Genomic DNA, 16,206 nt, shown 5'->3' on the forward strand with positions numbered 1-16,206 from the left:
GATACAAGTCCTTTTAGTCCTCTCTAATTTAGCTTGCTACTTCTGAATCAATCGTCATTTTCTTTACCATATATATGTGCTTTTCCAGGGTAACAACAGGCATAGCAACGTCCTTAGCCCTGAGCAGGTGACTTCGGCAGAGTATGAATGAGAAGGTGGTGCAGGTCAGCCTTACGAATTCCATATACTGGAATGTGCATACATTTGCACTGATAGAGTCAGGCAAAGTCTATGATTTCGACGTAGGGGATAAAGGACAGCTAGGTACTGAACTTGTCGCACAAGACAGTGAGAGGGGAACCCCGGAGTGGGTCGAAATTGACCTCAGTTAGGTTCAGTTGCAACATCTCCTTCTCACTCCAATTGCATGCTACTAACCATCACCTTCCTAATTAACTTTTGATTGCAAGCACTTAGTTTGTACTCCCTCAATCCGAAAAAGCTTGTCCCAAACGTATCCCTCAAATGGATGTATCTAGCACTAATTTGATGCTAGATACATTCATTTGAGGGACAAGCTTTTTCGGACAGAGGGAGTACCCCTGTTCTGTTGGGTCTCATTTGTGTCTTAGTCGATCCTTGTGAAAATAATTACCCTGCAAGACAAACAATCTGTTGTTGTTTTTTTTGAGTGAAGGACGTCATGGCTAGCTTTATTAAAATTAAACAATGTTTGCATCGTCTATGAGCTTACTGACAACACAGTCAGGAGGCTCGCCCAAACAACTAAAGGAGGATTTATTACAGAAACAAAATTTAGCTAGCACATGAGCTGCTTGGTTACAAGAGCGATAACAATGCTTGAAAATAACCTTCCCAATCAAGGAACTAGTATCCACACATTCTGCGAAGATTGCCGCTGCTGAGTCCCATGATAGTTTGACGATTACAAAAGTTAATAACCTGTAAAGAGTCTGATTCCGCTTCCACCCGATTGAATCCGAGAGAATTAGCAAATACTAGACTGTCTCTCATTGCCAAAACTTCTGTAGTGATGACATCTGCAGCGAAAGGGATAAATTTGCATAGAGTTGAAACTGTAAATATAAGGACCATGTCCTGTAGTCCGTTCCTTGAAAAATGAGCAGTTGATTGTGGTTGATAATTTAACATATTGTGAAATGTACCTTGCTTGGTATACTATTTTTATTTCGCTGTGCTGCTGCTATGTTGTATTTTTGATAAGTATGAACCCATGTTTAATACATGTGACCAACAATTTGTTGGTAACTAGATTCGGAGGCTGTATGGCGATTATTAACTTACTACTGGTGCTTCGTTTAAGGTGATTTTTTTGCATTCACCCCCTCGGTGAAAAGCAGCAGTGTCTGGTGCTACTAAAACAGAAAACTTATATTGAATCAGTAGTATACGAACTCAAGCAAGTTAACACTGCACTTGGATTTGTAGTATACAAACTCAAGCAAGTAGAAAACACAATAGTTGCGTAACTGCAATGAATATTGTAACATCAACATTACGTCATTTGCATTACCACTAGTATGCACTGTTCAACAAGAATACTCATCTTTACAATAAAAAAGTGTGCAAGGAAAGAAGCTTCACAAAATTTGAAGGATAACATATATACACTAACCCTACTACTGTACTGAAAATCACCCTTCTAGTATTAACTAACAGAGTTCCTTTCGAAATAAAACAAACATTTTATCAATCCAGCACATGCCAATAGCCTCGCAGCCCTGATGACATGGGGGATAACAATTGGGACGCATCAAAACAGCAACTTGAATAAGAGGATATAAAATTACTACAACACAAATACAGATCATGTGTACTAACATAAGATTGGCAACCTTTTACTGGCAGTCGGTACATCCTACTGTCCCATCCCATACCATCTACCCCTTGCCGCCCTTCTCTCCAGATCCAACATAGGATGCACAAGCATCCCTCTCACAAGCTGGTGGCAACTGGCATGCAACTCAACAAGCAACAGAATTCACTCCGTATGTGCCATCCGCACTTGGAAATAAGCCATCAGAACCTCTGGGCTGCAGTTAAGCACTGAAGCTTCAGGGTGGTTAAAGTATTACATGGTATACACGTGAAGCCTAATGTTCCATCAAAGCTGCATCAGTTTCTGATAATGGTGCTGCAAAACAGACAAGGTATCGGTTGGTCTCAAACAGGAAGTAAAACAGACAAGTGAGTTGAAACAGAAAAGGGTGCGGCAAACCTTATCCTTTTCTAGATCAATTCAGACAACACAACTACTTACAAAAGTAACACTGGTTTAGTTACAGCATACACATAATTACTTTAACAAGTTTGTAAAGACATACCAAGCAAGTCCTCGTACGCGTCGGGGAACAAGGAAGACTCCAGCAGAAGTGGCGGGGGGAATACTTGATCAAGAGCATCATCTGTCATAAACGACTGACCACTGACTGGATAAAAAAAGTTTGCAGCACTGCTTGGATCGTCATGGCCATTCAGTTTACTTGACACAGCTGGGGTTGTATGCATTGGGCTGTCAGGATTGAAGTAAAGATCGCTTGTGCTCTTGGGTAACTTCGACTGTGACGACGATGGACCTATCTTTTGTTTTCTTCGGTTTGCCACGGCACCCACATCCTTCCTTGCAGCACCTGTTGATAGGGGAATGAAGAAGTGCTCTGAACCATCATCACTACTCTTGTCCTGTGGACTCTCCATGTTGCTCAATGGCTTTGATAGAGCAGCTTCACGAACAGAACGTCTGATGTCATGAGCAAAATAACCATCATTTTCTGCAAAGAGAATATAGAGTAGCTAATAATTAAATGAAACAAGACTCATCAAAAGCAGATTATAATCAGCAAAATAATAACATAAAGAAGAAGCATATTTTTACAGTTAGGCATTCCCTACAGTTTTCAGTTAAGAAAGAAGCTGATCTAGCCTATGTATTAAGATATGAATACCATGCATCGAACCATTTGCTTGATCTTTGGCTGAGGGGTGGGTAAGTGCTTTCTCTTCAGGCATAATTTCTTGCCTAGGTTGGTGTGCTAAGGCATTCCGTCTTTGTGTCTGTGCTCCTTTTCCAGAAGAACTTGGAGTCAGACTAAATAGAGGAGGTAGCTTTAGAGCAGGACTACTCCCAGCCTTGCCGATCTGTGCTGAACAGAGCTTAGAAGTCACCTCTGAAACTTCGCCGCTGCTTTCCTGCTTGAAAGTAAATAAGTAATTAGAAAGCATGTGAATAAATAAACAGAGAAAGGTGCAAAAAATGTTTTGCACGCTGAGACTCTTAACATAGAGATTTAATAAAGATGAAATGTACATACCCCCTAAACTTCCAGGTTGGGCCACATCACCCCCTGAACTCCAAAATACCTGACTTAATCCCCACAACTTCCAAAAACCAGACAAATCACCCACTAGCACCCTCGTGAGTGGTTTTGCCTATGTGGAGGTTGTTTTGTTTTGTCAGCAAGGCTCAGCAGAGGCACGTAAAGAAGGCAGGAAACGGCTGAGAGGTTCCTGCCTCCATGCGAGCTCACTGGTCCTCCACTTCCTTGATTTGGTGCAGGGATTTGGGCCGGCGCCGTCATCTCTCTCGGCTCCGGCGAGCGTTGCCGCAACACCCCCTCGCGGTCGTCCTCTCTGAGCACTTATGGTGCCCTATAGAAGCTCCTGGTGCCTTGGTGAATCCTCCCGACCAAAACCCAAAGCCCCTCCCAGATGCCAGCAGATGCGGCCCCATCACCTCGGTTGTTCGCGAACTCGTCCAAGCACGAATTCGAACTCAGGGTGAGCTCCCGGTTCCTTCACTGACTCCTCCCTCTCCCTCCAGCTGTCTCTCTAGCGCCTGCTCCAGTTTCTCATTCCAAACGTCGCCGGCGGCGATCATGGTGCCATCTCCGGTAGCCTTGTGACCCCGGACTGACACAGGTAAGCTCGTAGCTTTAGCCGCTCCCATTTGGTGCATGTGACGCATCCACAGGCCCCTGCAGCGCGTCTTCCGGCGTAGAGCCACCGCTGCCGCAAAGCTCGCTGGAACTGGCACGACGACGGCGTCCTGCAGGCCGGGCCAAAGAGTCGATGACGTAGGGGAAGCCGTCAAGAACGCCACGCCCGATTGCAAGACGAAAATAGCATCGGAGCAGACGGCTGCTGTTGGAGTGAGCTGTGCTGCTAGGAAGAACGCCGTGGGAACGCAGAGGCACAAGACTGCTGCTGCACGCACGCGCCGCGATGATGAGGGCTGGCGGCTCTTGGCGTGCGTCCTCCATCTTATCTGTCAGCATGACGCAGGCATTGGCGCTGAACACGGAGGCCTTGATCAACGTATGTGGACATTTTTTGGCTGAGGTGGCTGCCATATCACGTCCCACAGAGGCAAAAACACTAAAAAAACATACGAGTGGGCTACGGGGTGATTTGTCCGGTTTTGGAAGTTGGGGGGATTAAGCAAGCCATTTTGAAGTTCAGGGGGTGATGTGGCCGAAACCTGCAAGTTTACGGTGTTTATAATGTCACTGAAAAGGTGCCATGTGATGATCTGTGAGAAAACAATGGTCCATTTGGTTTGACAAATGCCCCTATGCTAGAATATCTCCTCACTCATTGAAAGGATTGGGGCCATAGTCATGTGACAGCCTGTTGCTGTCAACACTTCTGCCCTTCATGAATAGTCAATGCTAGCATGAGTTCACCCCATTGCACCAACCAAAACGCAAGCCTCTTGGATCCTAGGATTCAACGGTGACAACCCAAATTTTTTACCTTTCAGCAATTATATTATTACCAGGATGGAGGTGTTCCTCATAGCAAACAACCCTAATGATATGAAAGAAACCAAATATTCTGGTATGAACACGAGGAATGACAGTAGTACAAAGGAAATATATACAATCAGAACAGCTGTTGCATTTTTGTCCATATTGAACAAGTTAAACAGGAAATACGATAAATCATCAAACAGTAGAATCATGCAAATGAGAGTGATTTCGTACTTCTGGTCTTCCAAGCACTGTATTTTGGACAGACAACTGTCTGGAGTTTGTTTGATCCATCAGATTACTAGGTACACTATTAACTTCTTCAGAAAGTTTTGTTATTGACTGCTGCATTGCTGGAATAGCTTCCTTGAGTTGATTAATTAGGCCCTAGAAAAGGAAAAATAATGGCAAATGATTAAACAATCAGTCAAATGCCACATAAAGTCGTCCTCGGTAAAATCTGTAAATGAGGTGCATCTTCGAAAGCCATGCTTACAACAGATAAATCGAGAAAACAGCATAGCTTCTGATGGATGTTGTTATTACCTGTATACTGACTAAATGCTGGCGATGTTCGGCCAATGTTGCAGTTAATGAGTCGGCATGGCTACTAGTTTCGCTGTCAGACGCACTGCGGAGTAATTCTGGCCCCTCCCCATCATTTGCTTTGGCCTACACCATTAGTTGGCTGTATGTTACAAGTTATAACCGAATACATTGGTTCAGAACATGTGATGTGCCTGTACTTCAGGATGTGACAATACCACTATGCAATACCGATCTATCATCAATACACCACCAATGCAGAAATATGCATGGGTGGTATGTAAGGTTATTTTCATCTTTATAAGAAAAGAAAAACACATGGGGATTAAATGTCCCTGTTTCTAAATATTGTCCAGTCCACGGGCCATTTAATACGTCGTTTGTCTTGTGGTCTATTAAAAATTTAATCATATAATTCTTCATAGGTGGTTATACTTGACCCAAAATAAAATATCAATGATTTAGAGAAAATGATGCATCATCACTATACCGGCATTGCCGGCTAGATTTCACTAACCAAAATGAAATCAAGTCAGAAGGTACAGAACAACCACACAAAACATGAGAGAAACAATGGTCTGAAAGATTGAAACAATTAAGAACTGGAAGAACATTGCAGAAAATTTGAACTAAATATGGCTATTAACATTTTGCAGAAGTTGGTAGACCTTGAAGCATGAAAAACAGGGACGTGGCAGGAGCTCTCGATGCTAAATTTTGGTTACCAAAGAATGCTGCTATATTGTATAAAATGGCCATCAAGTGAAATAGACTGCGGCAATTCATGAGTTATCTCCAGGTTAATAGGTGTGTCACTTAGCATAAAAATGCTACTGCTGCACAAGGGCACGAGCCATAGTGAAACACTGAAACTGAGAAAACCACTAAAGATAAGAGAGGCCAGCATATTAATAGGGACAAAGCAGTTCTTTGCCATCTCTAGCACTGTAAATATATTGATAGTTCTGGAGGCTCAAGGCCTTTTGACTATTTGCAGGTTGTGCCACAGATGATGTTGTTTGTCTGTACTCCTCAAAATCGATGTGTGTCTTATAATTCCACAGCTTATTATTGTGCAATAATCCTATAGTGGTTTGTAGCAGATCTAAGGGCAATTTGAGGAAATGCCACACTTTTCCTAGCACTTTGCTCCTATAGCACACTATTCATTTTGTTGGATTAAATACCACACTTTTCATTGATAGCTAGATAAAACACCACAAATTGTGTTTTTTCGTCCTTTCCACGTCCAGACCCACACTTCATATTTTTTAGGACGGATTTGCCCTCCTGGTCGTTTCAATCGTTTCTTGGCAGATAGACAAAGCAGTGGGCCGCCGCCTCGCCATGCCTCCTCCGGTCCTCCCCGACGCTGCTGCCTCGCCATGACTCTCCGTGAGCCGCCGGCCTCACTGTGTCTCCTCCCTGGCGATCTGCCCGTTCCTATCCAGGAAGCGGCGCCGTCCACTGCGCTCCAGCCCCTCCGTCTTTCCAAAGAAGAGAGGCGCCGACTCTTGAAGTGTCCCGCAGCGCGTCCCCTGTCCAGGTGTAGCTGTACAAACTGGCTGACTATTGGTCGCTGTACTGGCTGACTGGCGGTTGCTGTACATGTTGGCTGGAGCTACTCGTTGCTCAACTTATTATCTTGCTAGCAGACGGCTCAAATCGAATACTAGTGGCACAGACTAACAACTTTCTCACGTGTTGATGCTTTAGATGTAGAGGAACTGTTACAAGAAGATATGGAAGCGTTTTCATATGGATGTAATCAAACTTCAGATTGAGTGAATGTAACAGTTCAGTTGATATGGATATAATCAAAATTTTGACAGCATTTTCACCTAAAGTTCCGACTTTTGACAGCACGTTCTACACGCACTTGTGAAGCCTGCCCACTAGCTCTGCTTCTACACCATAATCTCCATGGTCTAGGGTTCCTCAGGTCACATGTTAGACCAAATGAGAGAGAGAGAGGAGTGGCAACCTGTCGGTCGTGGTGGCAGAATGTACGTATGGAGCGTCGGAGGAGGAGAAGAAATAGGGTAAGGCGACGGCGGAGCGCCCGGAAGGAAGGAATGGCTATGTGCTGGTGTGGAAAGGAGGCACGGCGAGGCGGCGGCTCGCCGGGAGGAGGCAGGCAAGGCGGCGGCACGGTGCTTCATTCTGGTCTGCGTCTGCTGCGTTGATCATTTCCTTTTTTATCTGTCATGTGTTGATCGTGGAAACGGCCTGAGGGTAAATCCGTCCTAGCAAAAATGAGTTGTGGGTCTGAACGTGGAAAAGCAGTAAAAAGATCATTTGTGGTATTTTGTCCAAGTATCAATCAAAGATGTGCTATTTACTCTAATAAAAAGAAAGGTGTGCTATAGGGGCAAACTCCCAGGAAAGCCGTGGCATTTTCTCAAATTGCTCCAGATCTAATGGGAGGTTGAACTTTCTCCCAGTCGAAAAAATTGAAATGTTGACCCCATTTAGAAAAAGAACATTTGAGCTAAAAATATATATGTGTGGGACATATTCAAATTACTGATGATTAGAAACCAATGTTAGCACATAATCTGTGATGCTAAACTTTGTATAGGTGCCAAAATTCTTTTACCGTAGTGACCAAGAGAATTGACAACACTTTTTACCCAATATTACACAGAAAGAACATGAGCTATAACTTTGTACCGCTTGATGGAAAACTATAACAGCATTGTGCAGAAAAAAGCTGGTCTAATATATAGGAATAGTTTACTCACAGTGCATGACATTTGATGCTTCCATAAGATCAATGAGTTTAAATTAATATTTAATAAAATGACTGCAACATATTAGAATGCAGAGAGAAGAATATCACATGGAAACCAAGTTTTGAAGAAAACTTTATGGAAACCACGTTTGAAAGTTTCAAAAAAATCTGAGAAAAATACAGGATGTTAAGAGAATGATGTTCTATTCCCAATTTTCCATACGAAATTCCAAGTTCAAACACATTACCATCTACAAGCTATGAAAAGAACAAATTTAGGAATGAATAGTGATGTTTACTGTTCGACCTACTCAATGCTGATTTTAATCTTTTTTTCATACCTCATAAATGGTAATGTGTTTGAACTTAGGAATTTCACATGCTAATAGGACATCACTCTTAACATCCCTTTTTTTACGATTTTTTCAAAACTACAAAACATTATTTCCACGTAGTTTTCACCGGTTTCCACTTTCCACCAAAACTTGGTTTCCATGTTGTGATATTCTCTCTCTAGAGTGTAAGCTCTGGTAAAACTGGTAGTTCGATCATGCTGCGAGATTAAATAAATTCATGGTTTAAAAAGGTGTGCCTACGCAATTGCAGAACGCCTAGCTGCTAGACTGCTAGGCATGTGCTTAAGCATGCCTAGGTGTGTGCTTAGGCAAGACAGTTGCTAGGCACATACAAGACTAGGAATTTAACCTGGTGCTTTTTTTAACCTTGCACAAATTAAACAATTGCTTACCAAATGAAGAGATTGTTTATGAATACGCTGCAAAGCATGAGTCCAACGTCGAAGAATTTCAGCTACGTCAACAGTTTGTTGGACACGCCCATTCCTATCATCTAATATTGGAAGAGCTTCTTCCTTTCCCTGGAATAAAGATATCTGCTCCTGTTTGTCCAAAATTTGAGACGTTTCACCAGCTCGAGCTGATAGTAATTCAGAATGCGGGATGCTTGAACTTGTATCCATTGCTGCTAGCAATTGTGATCCAGATATACGGTACCTAAAAGAACGCATTTTGTGGAACAAGGTGAATAGTGATGATTAAGGATATTTGGATCAAAATGTAAAGTTTAACAGAAAGTGGATCACACCTATGCTCACGGTGTGCTATAAGATCTTCAATTGGCCCGGAAGCTAAAACCTCATGCTGACCTGCAAGGGTATTTCCATTACTATCTAGAAGAAGCTAAAACATTATGCTGTCGTGCATGATATGGATAGTTTGAGCATGCTGGACACACATATTCTGGAAACAATACTTCATTGACTGTCCCTTTGCGAGCCAATATCGATTCCCACAAACGTGTTGCCTTAGATACCAAATGTGAATTCTGTCCAGATGAGCTTGAGATACGTTCGTCCCACAGTTCCCCCTCTAGCTTGGCTTTGTTCCTCATATCTTGTAGCTTCTCTAACTCCTGTTGCAGATATGCCTGAAAGCTCCATGCAAACATCATAAGAAATGAAAACAGGACCCAAAACATAACCATCTGAATGGACTGTATAGAAGCTACCCTGTACCTCTTCAGCACATAGACTTCGGAATTCAGCTGTCATTTCATGGGCTAAATTTGACCAGGTTGTCTGCCTTTGAACAGCAATGTTTGCATTTTTAAGAAATTTACGCCTCTCAAGAGCAATCCTTGCCTGTTAGGAATATCACATATGAACTCGCAGATAAACTCATAAAGAGAAATAAGCCCTGAGATAACCGGGTGTTTTTACTACAAGGACAAACACCAGAGACCAAATTTCCTTAATGGTAGCAAAGGTGGTCCATGTGTTTGGATAAATTATGCTATCAGGCTCAGTTTGTTGTTGCTGAACCGTGTTGTGATGTGTGTATTCGCTAAGCTACTGCATATAAGAACTCAAAAAGGATCCACTACTCTTCCTTAGAAGCCAAATAAAATGTACATAAATCAGGTTGACTAATGGTTTTCCTCTCACATTTCATCTTGCATCTTCCACAACGAAAAGAAGAGTACATTTGCAAAATGACTAAGTAAGCGAGCAGCCAAACAATCATAATCCAACAGCAGTTCAACATATCATGATTATATTATAACAATCTGCCTCAATGCCAAACGGAGCGTATATCTGGATCTAAAAATGGTTTGTGTACCCATCAGTTATTATACAAGCCTACTAGCTTCATTGAGTTTGCATCTTGTACAAGATTCAAATTATTCTGTTGTGTTTATTTCCTAGGTAAGAATATACTTACTGGAGTGGAATCATACTCAAATTCTACAGGCAAGTGAAGTCATCAGGTTTCAACAAAGAAGTTAGCTTGCTAAGGGGTATATTATCTTGTCATGCTCAAGAAAGGAAGAGATAAATCTTGCTTCACTAAACTGAATTGCTGTGCATAAAGACAACTAAGACTGAAGTAGTGAAGCCTGCTGTATCCACGTTATTGGTCTCGCATCAAAAAATCAAACTGTACCTTATGTGAGGTGCCCGAAGTCCCCAGCATTAAATTAAAGTATACCAAACAAAATACTCGCCAGTCTAGAAAAGTTTCGTACTGATAAGAACTTTTAGGACTTCATGTTCTCTTTATAAATGATTTGCATTTTAGGGTAGAAGGTAGTCCTAAAAGAGGGTCACCATACGATATAACATAAATTAACAGTTCCGAAAATTTAAGAGCAAGCTATCCTTGCCTTTGTTACAGGAAGTAATGCAGCTGCATGAAGATAAGAAACGTCTGTGAGTGCTGCCGGCAGTGGATTTGATGCTACATCAGCCGCAAATGTTCTCCTATGGACTTCCCTCAAGGCATGTACAGAGAGTTGCCACAAAAGCTCAACAAATCTGCATCAGTGTAGGGAGTATAAGCTGTTACAAGGACAATTCTGAAAATATACCAAGTTGTCTGATCAGCTGATTTACAAGCAGTTAGTTTACATCAATGACTATTGGACTTTGTTTTCTAAGAGTGCGAACTGAGTGGCTACATATTGTAGTCACGTTTTCGATATCTTAAAGATCAGCATGTTGTTCTGGCCTTCAGACAAGTTGACCAATGCAATAGAACTTATTAACACATGTTCCAAATCTATGAAGGAACAATATGGAATCATCAACAGGCACATAAAGTTAAACGCAATCTAAATTGTGTGCCTACGGGGTATGGTGACATGAGGTGAGGTGCGGCACAATGCCTCAAGCAGTTCACAGTGCAATGTGTTAGGCCTAAACACTCCTGTTTGGTGTGTCAGTGTTTCTCTCCTACTCACTTTTCATGTGCTTTGCACTTCAGGTGACTTAAGGATCTAGCACATTGAGCGGTGGTGCAACCTTGATTGCATTGCTCAATTCTCATAATACATTGTCTGCTATCTTAGGTGAATAATCAAAATCGAGAAGCATGTAGAGAACTCATTTCTAGCACAGTAAATACTATAATCGATCCCCCTTTTAAATTAGCTGACATAAGCATTAAGCACTAGCATTCACTACCTATCTTCATATTAGCTGACATAATATTTGAGAGAAACCATGAACTATGGATAGAGACAATCAAAGCCGCATGATTGCATCCAGTTGCAGCAGACCTTTTCAACTTAGTAACAACGTTTCAATGAATGCAGTTAAGCTACATTGCACATTTGCGCAGCACGACAAGCAGCACAAACAGGACTAGCCGATTTCTAACCGACCAAACTACAGGCATCCATGTGTACTGACCTAGGCCCGCAGCAGGTGGCGAGAGACGAAACCCTGGAGTTGCTCCGTGGCAGCGCTCCCTGCTGCTCCAGCTCGCTGATGATACATTGTACGATCTAACCAAGCAACGAAACCACAAGTCAAAACAAGGCTGCTTTCGCGTGCACCCAATTATCAGAAAAGCTAAGCAAATCTGCAAAATCCAACCTTGCGGAACTCCCTGGACTGCGCGGAATCAAAGATCGGCCACACTTTGTCGAAGTCCTGTGCAACGGAGAATCACACTCAGGAAACATATATCTCAAAAGAACCGGAAAAGGAATACCAGCGAACGGGGTAAAATAGCGAAGAGCCGGAGAGGCTGAGGAGGATTTGAGAGCGCGTGCGTGCGTGCCTTGGCGGACTGCGCGGGGCCGCGGAGTGAGGATAGGAGGAAGTAGAGGAGCTGTTCGCCGAGGCGAGGGTTGGAGTGCCGGAAGAGGCCGACGCGAGGAGAGGCCGCGCCGGCGGGGGAGCCGAGGACGACTGGATCGAGGCCGAGGAGGAGGCAGTTGGTATACATGGCACCCTCCAGCTCCGCCTCCCGCTCCTTCTCCCTATCGGTCGACATGGTCGCCGGTTTCTACTTGGTGGCCGGGTTGGGGCTAGGTTTAGGAGGAGGCGGGCGCCATTGGAGTTAGAGATCTCGCGAGGCGGAGGTCGAGGTGGACGACAAACAAAAAAGATACTGTAAAATACATGTCCGGTCCAAAGAGCATGTCTATCGGACCCGTATAATGTCAGCAAGTTAATTACATCCATAATACATAAATTTGCCACACAGTAACAATATCATACATAATCTTTAAAAACCCATAAAAATGGTACAACAACTTTCGTAACAGCACATATTCATACATTTTCCGTCAAATTTGACACATGCCGTTTATTTCCTGTTATTAATGCCCACATAAGCTCCCTAGGTGATGTGTCTGTCCTACTTGTCAGTTAAACACAAAAAGGAATAATGTAGAATAAAAATAAAGGAACTGGAATCGAACCATAGAGCAGCGACAAGTCGGGCTTGTAGCGTGCGAGACGAGACCAAGCCAGCTAGGTTTCTTTGCCGTGGTATTCTCACGTCAGATGCCAGGGGTGGCTTATTATGGATGGGGCCAAGAGGACGTCGTCGGCCCTGGAGGCGGGAGTGAGCACGAGCTCGATCGCACACGAGACGTACCCAGGTTCAGTGCTCTCCGGAGAGATAACACCTCTAGTCCTGCTCTGCGGGGTCTCCGCATGATGACTATGATCAAATAGTGGCTACAAGGTTGCTCCTTGAGCTAGGGGGAGAAGGGTAGAGCTGCTACCTTGCTTCTCCTAGCTATGGTGTGTGTGGGTGGAATGAGGGCTGAACCCTTTGCATGGGTGAGGCCTGGGGAGTTTTATAGACCAACCCCCATGGGTGCAATGGTAATACGACTGGGTGTAGGACCCGAACGTCAGTGTGTATGGTCGTTGGTTTCTCCGCCGGCTGCTGGGGCCCGCCTATGGAGGCCCCCGCCGGTTGCCGAGAATCCGGCTGATAGGTAGGGCTCGTCGCCTGCGGGCCACGCTGATTGCCTTTTGTTGTAGCGTTGTACTTGATGACAGAGGCGTTAGGAAACGCAGGATGCAATTTCAAAAAAAAAGCCTACGATCACGCAAGATCTATGTAGGAGATGCATAGCAACGAGAGGGGGAGAGTGTGTGCATGTACCCTCGTAGACCGGAAGCGGAAGCGTTAGGTTAACGCGGTTGATGTAGTCGAACATCTTCGCAATCCAACCAATCAAGTACCGAGCGTACGTCACCTCCGAGTTCAGCACACATTCAGCTCGATGACGTCCCTCGAACTCTTGATCCAACAAAGTGTCGAGGGAGAGTTTCGTCGGCACGATGGCATGGTGACGGTGATGGTGATGTGATCCGCGCAAGGCTTCGCTTAAGCACTACGACGCTTTGACCGGAGGAGTAAACTATGGAGGGGGCACCGCACATGGCTAAGAACAATTGATGTGCTTTGGGGTGCCCCCTGCCCCCGTATATAAAGGAGGAGGGGAGGAGGCCGCCGGCCTAGAGGGGGCGCGCCATGGGGGGAAACCGAGTAGGACTTATTCGGACTCCAAGTCCTATTCGACCCCCCTTCCTTTCTTACGGAGGGGGAAAGGGAAAAGGAGAGTGAAGAGGAGAAGGAAAGGGGGGCATGCCCCTTCCCCTAGTCCAATTCAGACTCCCCATGGGAGGGGGCGCGGCCACCCTTTGTGGGTTGCCTCCCCTCTCCCCTATGGCGCATGTAGACCCATTACTTTCCCCGGGGGGGGGGGGGTCCGGTAACCCTCGGTACTCCGAAAAATACCCGAACCACTCTGAAACCATTATGGTGTCAGAATTGTTGGAGAACGCAGTAATTTCAAAAAATTCCTACGCACACGCAAGATCAAGGTGATGCATAGCAACGAGAGGGGAGAGTGTTGTCCACGTACCGTCGTAGACCGTAAGCGGAAGCGTTATGACAACGCGGTTGATGTAGTCGTACGTCTTCACGATCGACCGATCCTAGTACCGAAGGTACGGCACCTCCGCGATCTGCACGCATTCGGCTCGGTGACGTCCCACGAATTCATGATCCAGTAGAGTGTCGAGGGAGAGCTTCGTCAGCACGACGGCGTGATGATGGTGATGATGATGCTACCGGAACAGGGCTTCACCTAATGATGCAGAGCATCCTATGGACATCACCATGTCAAGAGTCCGTTTGGCGAGTGACACGTGGGACATCTACTTGACATACCAAAAGGTGAATCTGTTGGGGAACGTAGTAATTTCAAAATTTTCCTACGCACACGCAAGATCATGGTGATGCATAGCAACGAGAGGGGAGAGTGTTGTCTACGTACCCTCGTAGACCGTTCGCGGAAGCGTTATATCAACGCGGTTGATGTAGTCGTACGTCTTCACGATCCGACCGATCCAAGTACCGAAAGCACGGCACCTCCGAGTTCTTCACACATTCGGCTCGGTGACGTCCTTGCCTTCTCGATCCAGCAAGAGGGGAGAAGTAGTAGATGAGTTCCGGCAGCACGACGGCGTGGTGACGGTGTTGGTGAAGAACAATCTCCGCAGGGCTTCGCCTAAGCACTACGAAAACTAGGACGGAGGATAAACTAGAGGGGACGGGGTTGCCGGCACACGGCTTGGTGTTTCTTGATGTGTCTTGGGTGCTAGCCCTACCCCTCTATTTATATGTTGAGCCTTGGGGTCGAAACTTGGAGTAAAAGCCTTCACAAAGTCGGTTTCACCCGAAAGGCAAGAGTCCTTCTCGGACTCCAGGGCCAGACGCCAGGGTTCCCGGCGTCTGGACCCAGACGCCAGGGACCCTGGCGTCTGGCCTCTGGACTCCGCAAAACTTCCGTTTGCGCTTTCCAAAAACCTTGTGGGCTTTCCCCTTTGGCCCAAATAAAGTGTTCTCGTACCCAAACATTTCGGGAAACATCCGGAACCCCTTCTGGTAAATTCCGGAACCCTTCTAGTGACCAAACACTATTATCCCATATATCAAACTTTATCTCTGGACCATTCCGGAGTTCCTCGTCATGTCCGTGATCTCATCCCGGACTTTGAACAACATTCGGTCACCAACATACATAACTCATATAGTACTATATCGTCAACGAACGTTAAGCGTGCGGACCCTACGGGTTCGAGAACTATGTAGACATGACCGAGACACCTCTCTGGTCAATAACCAATAGCGGGACCTGGATGCCCATATTGGCTCCTACATATTCTACGAAGATCTTTATCGGTCAGACCGCATAACAACATACGTTGTTCCCTTTGTCATCGGTATGTTACTTGCCCGAGATTCGATCGTCGGTATCTCAATACCTAGTTCAATCTCGTTACCGGCAAGTCTCTTTACTCGTTCCGTAATACATCATCCCGCAACTAACTCATTAGTTGCAATGCTTGCAAGGCTTATAGTGATGTGCATTACTGAGTGGGCCTAGAGATACTTCTCCGACAATCGGAGTGACAAATCCTAATCTCGAAATACGCCAACCCAACAAGTACCTTTGGAGACACCTGTAGAGCACCTTTATAATCACCTAGTTAAGTTGTGACGTTTGGTGGCACACAAAGTGTTCCTTCGGTAAACGGGAGTTGTGTAATCTCATAGTCATAGGAACATGTATAAGTCATGAAGAAAGCAATAGCAACAAACTAAACGATCAAGTGCTAAGCTAACGGAATGGGTCAAGTCAATCACACCATTCTCCTAATGATGTGATCCCGTTAATCAAATGACAACTCATGTCTATGGTTAGGAAACTTAACCATCTTTGATCAACGAGCTAGTCAAGTAGAGGCATACTAGTGACACTCTGTTTGTCTATGTATTCACACATGTATTATGTTTCCGGTTAATACAATTCTAGCATGAATAATAAACATTTATCATGAAATAAGGAAATAAATAATAATTT

General features: G+C 44.6%; 1 protein-coding gene across 2 annotated transcripts; it reads right to left on the minus strand.

Annotated features, from left to right (window-relative positions):
* Positions 1 to 1,451: 1,451 nt before the first annotated feature.
* Positions 1,452 to 12,429, minus strand: LOC125508238 (AUGMIN subunit 6-like). Of its 2 annotated transcripts, none has more exons than XM_048672866.1 (13): positions 12,093 to 12,429; positions 11,906 to 11,962; positions 11,720 to 11,814; positions 10,693 to 10,843; positions 9,545 to 9,670; positions 9,297 to 9,456; positions 9,115 to 9,175; positions 8,759 to 9,023; positions 5,277 to 5,402; positions 4,965 to 5,117; positions 2,940 to 3,171; positions 2,307 to 2,753; positions 1,452 to 2,116 (listed from the first exon to the last, which is right to left on the minus strand). In XM_048672866.1, exons 1-13 carry the CDS (start codon positions 12,306 to 12,308, stop codon positions 2,076 to 2,078), a joined length of 2,130 nt encoding a protein of 709 aa, XP_048528823.1. In that variant the 5' UTR covers positions 12,309 to 12,429; the 3' UTR covers positions 1,452 to 2,075. The 2 variants fall into 2 exon arrangements, with proteins under 2 accessions (XP_048528823.1, XP_048528822.1); XM_048672865.1 differs by having other exon boundaries at positions 2,928 to 3,171; positions 12,093 to 12,428.
* Between the last annotated feature and the right edge of the window lie 3,777 nt (positions 12,430 to 16,206).

This window comes from Triticum urartu, chromosome 5 (genome assembly GCF_003073215.2).
Source record: "Triticum urartu cultivar G1812 chromosome 5, Tu2.1, whole genome shotgun sequence".
NCBI classification, from domain to species: Eukaryota; Viridiplantae; Streptophyta; class Magnoliopsida; order Poales; family Poaceae; genus Triticum; species Triticum urartu.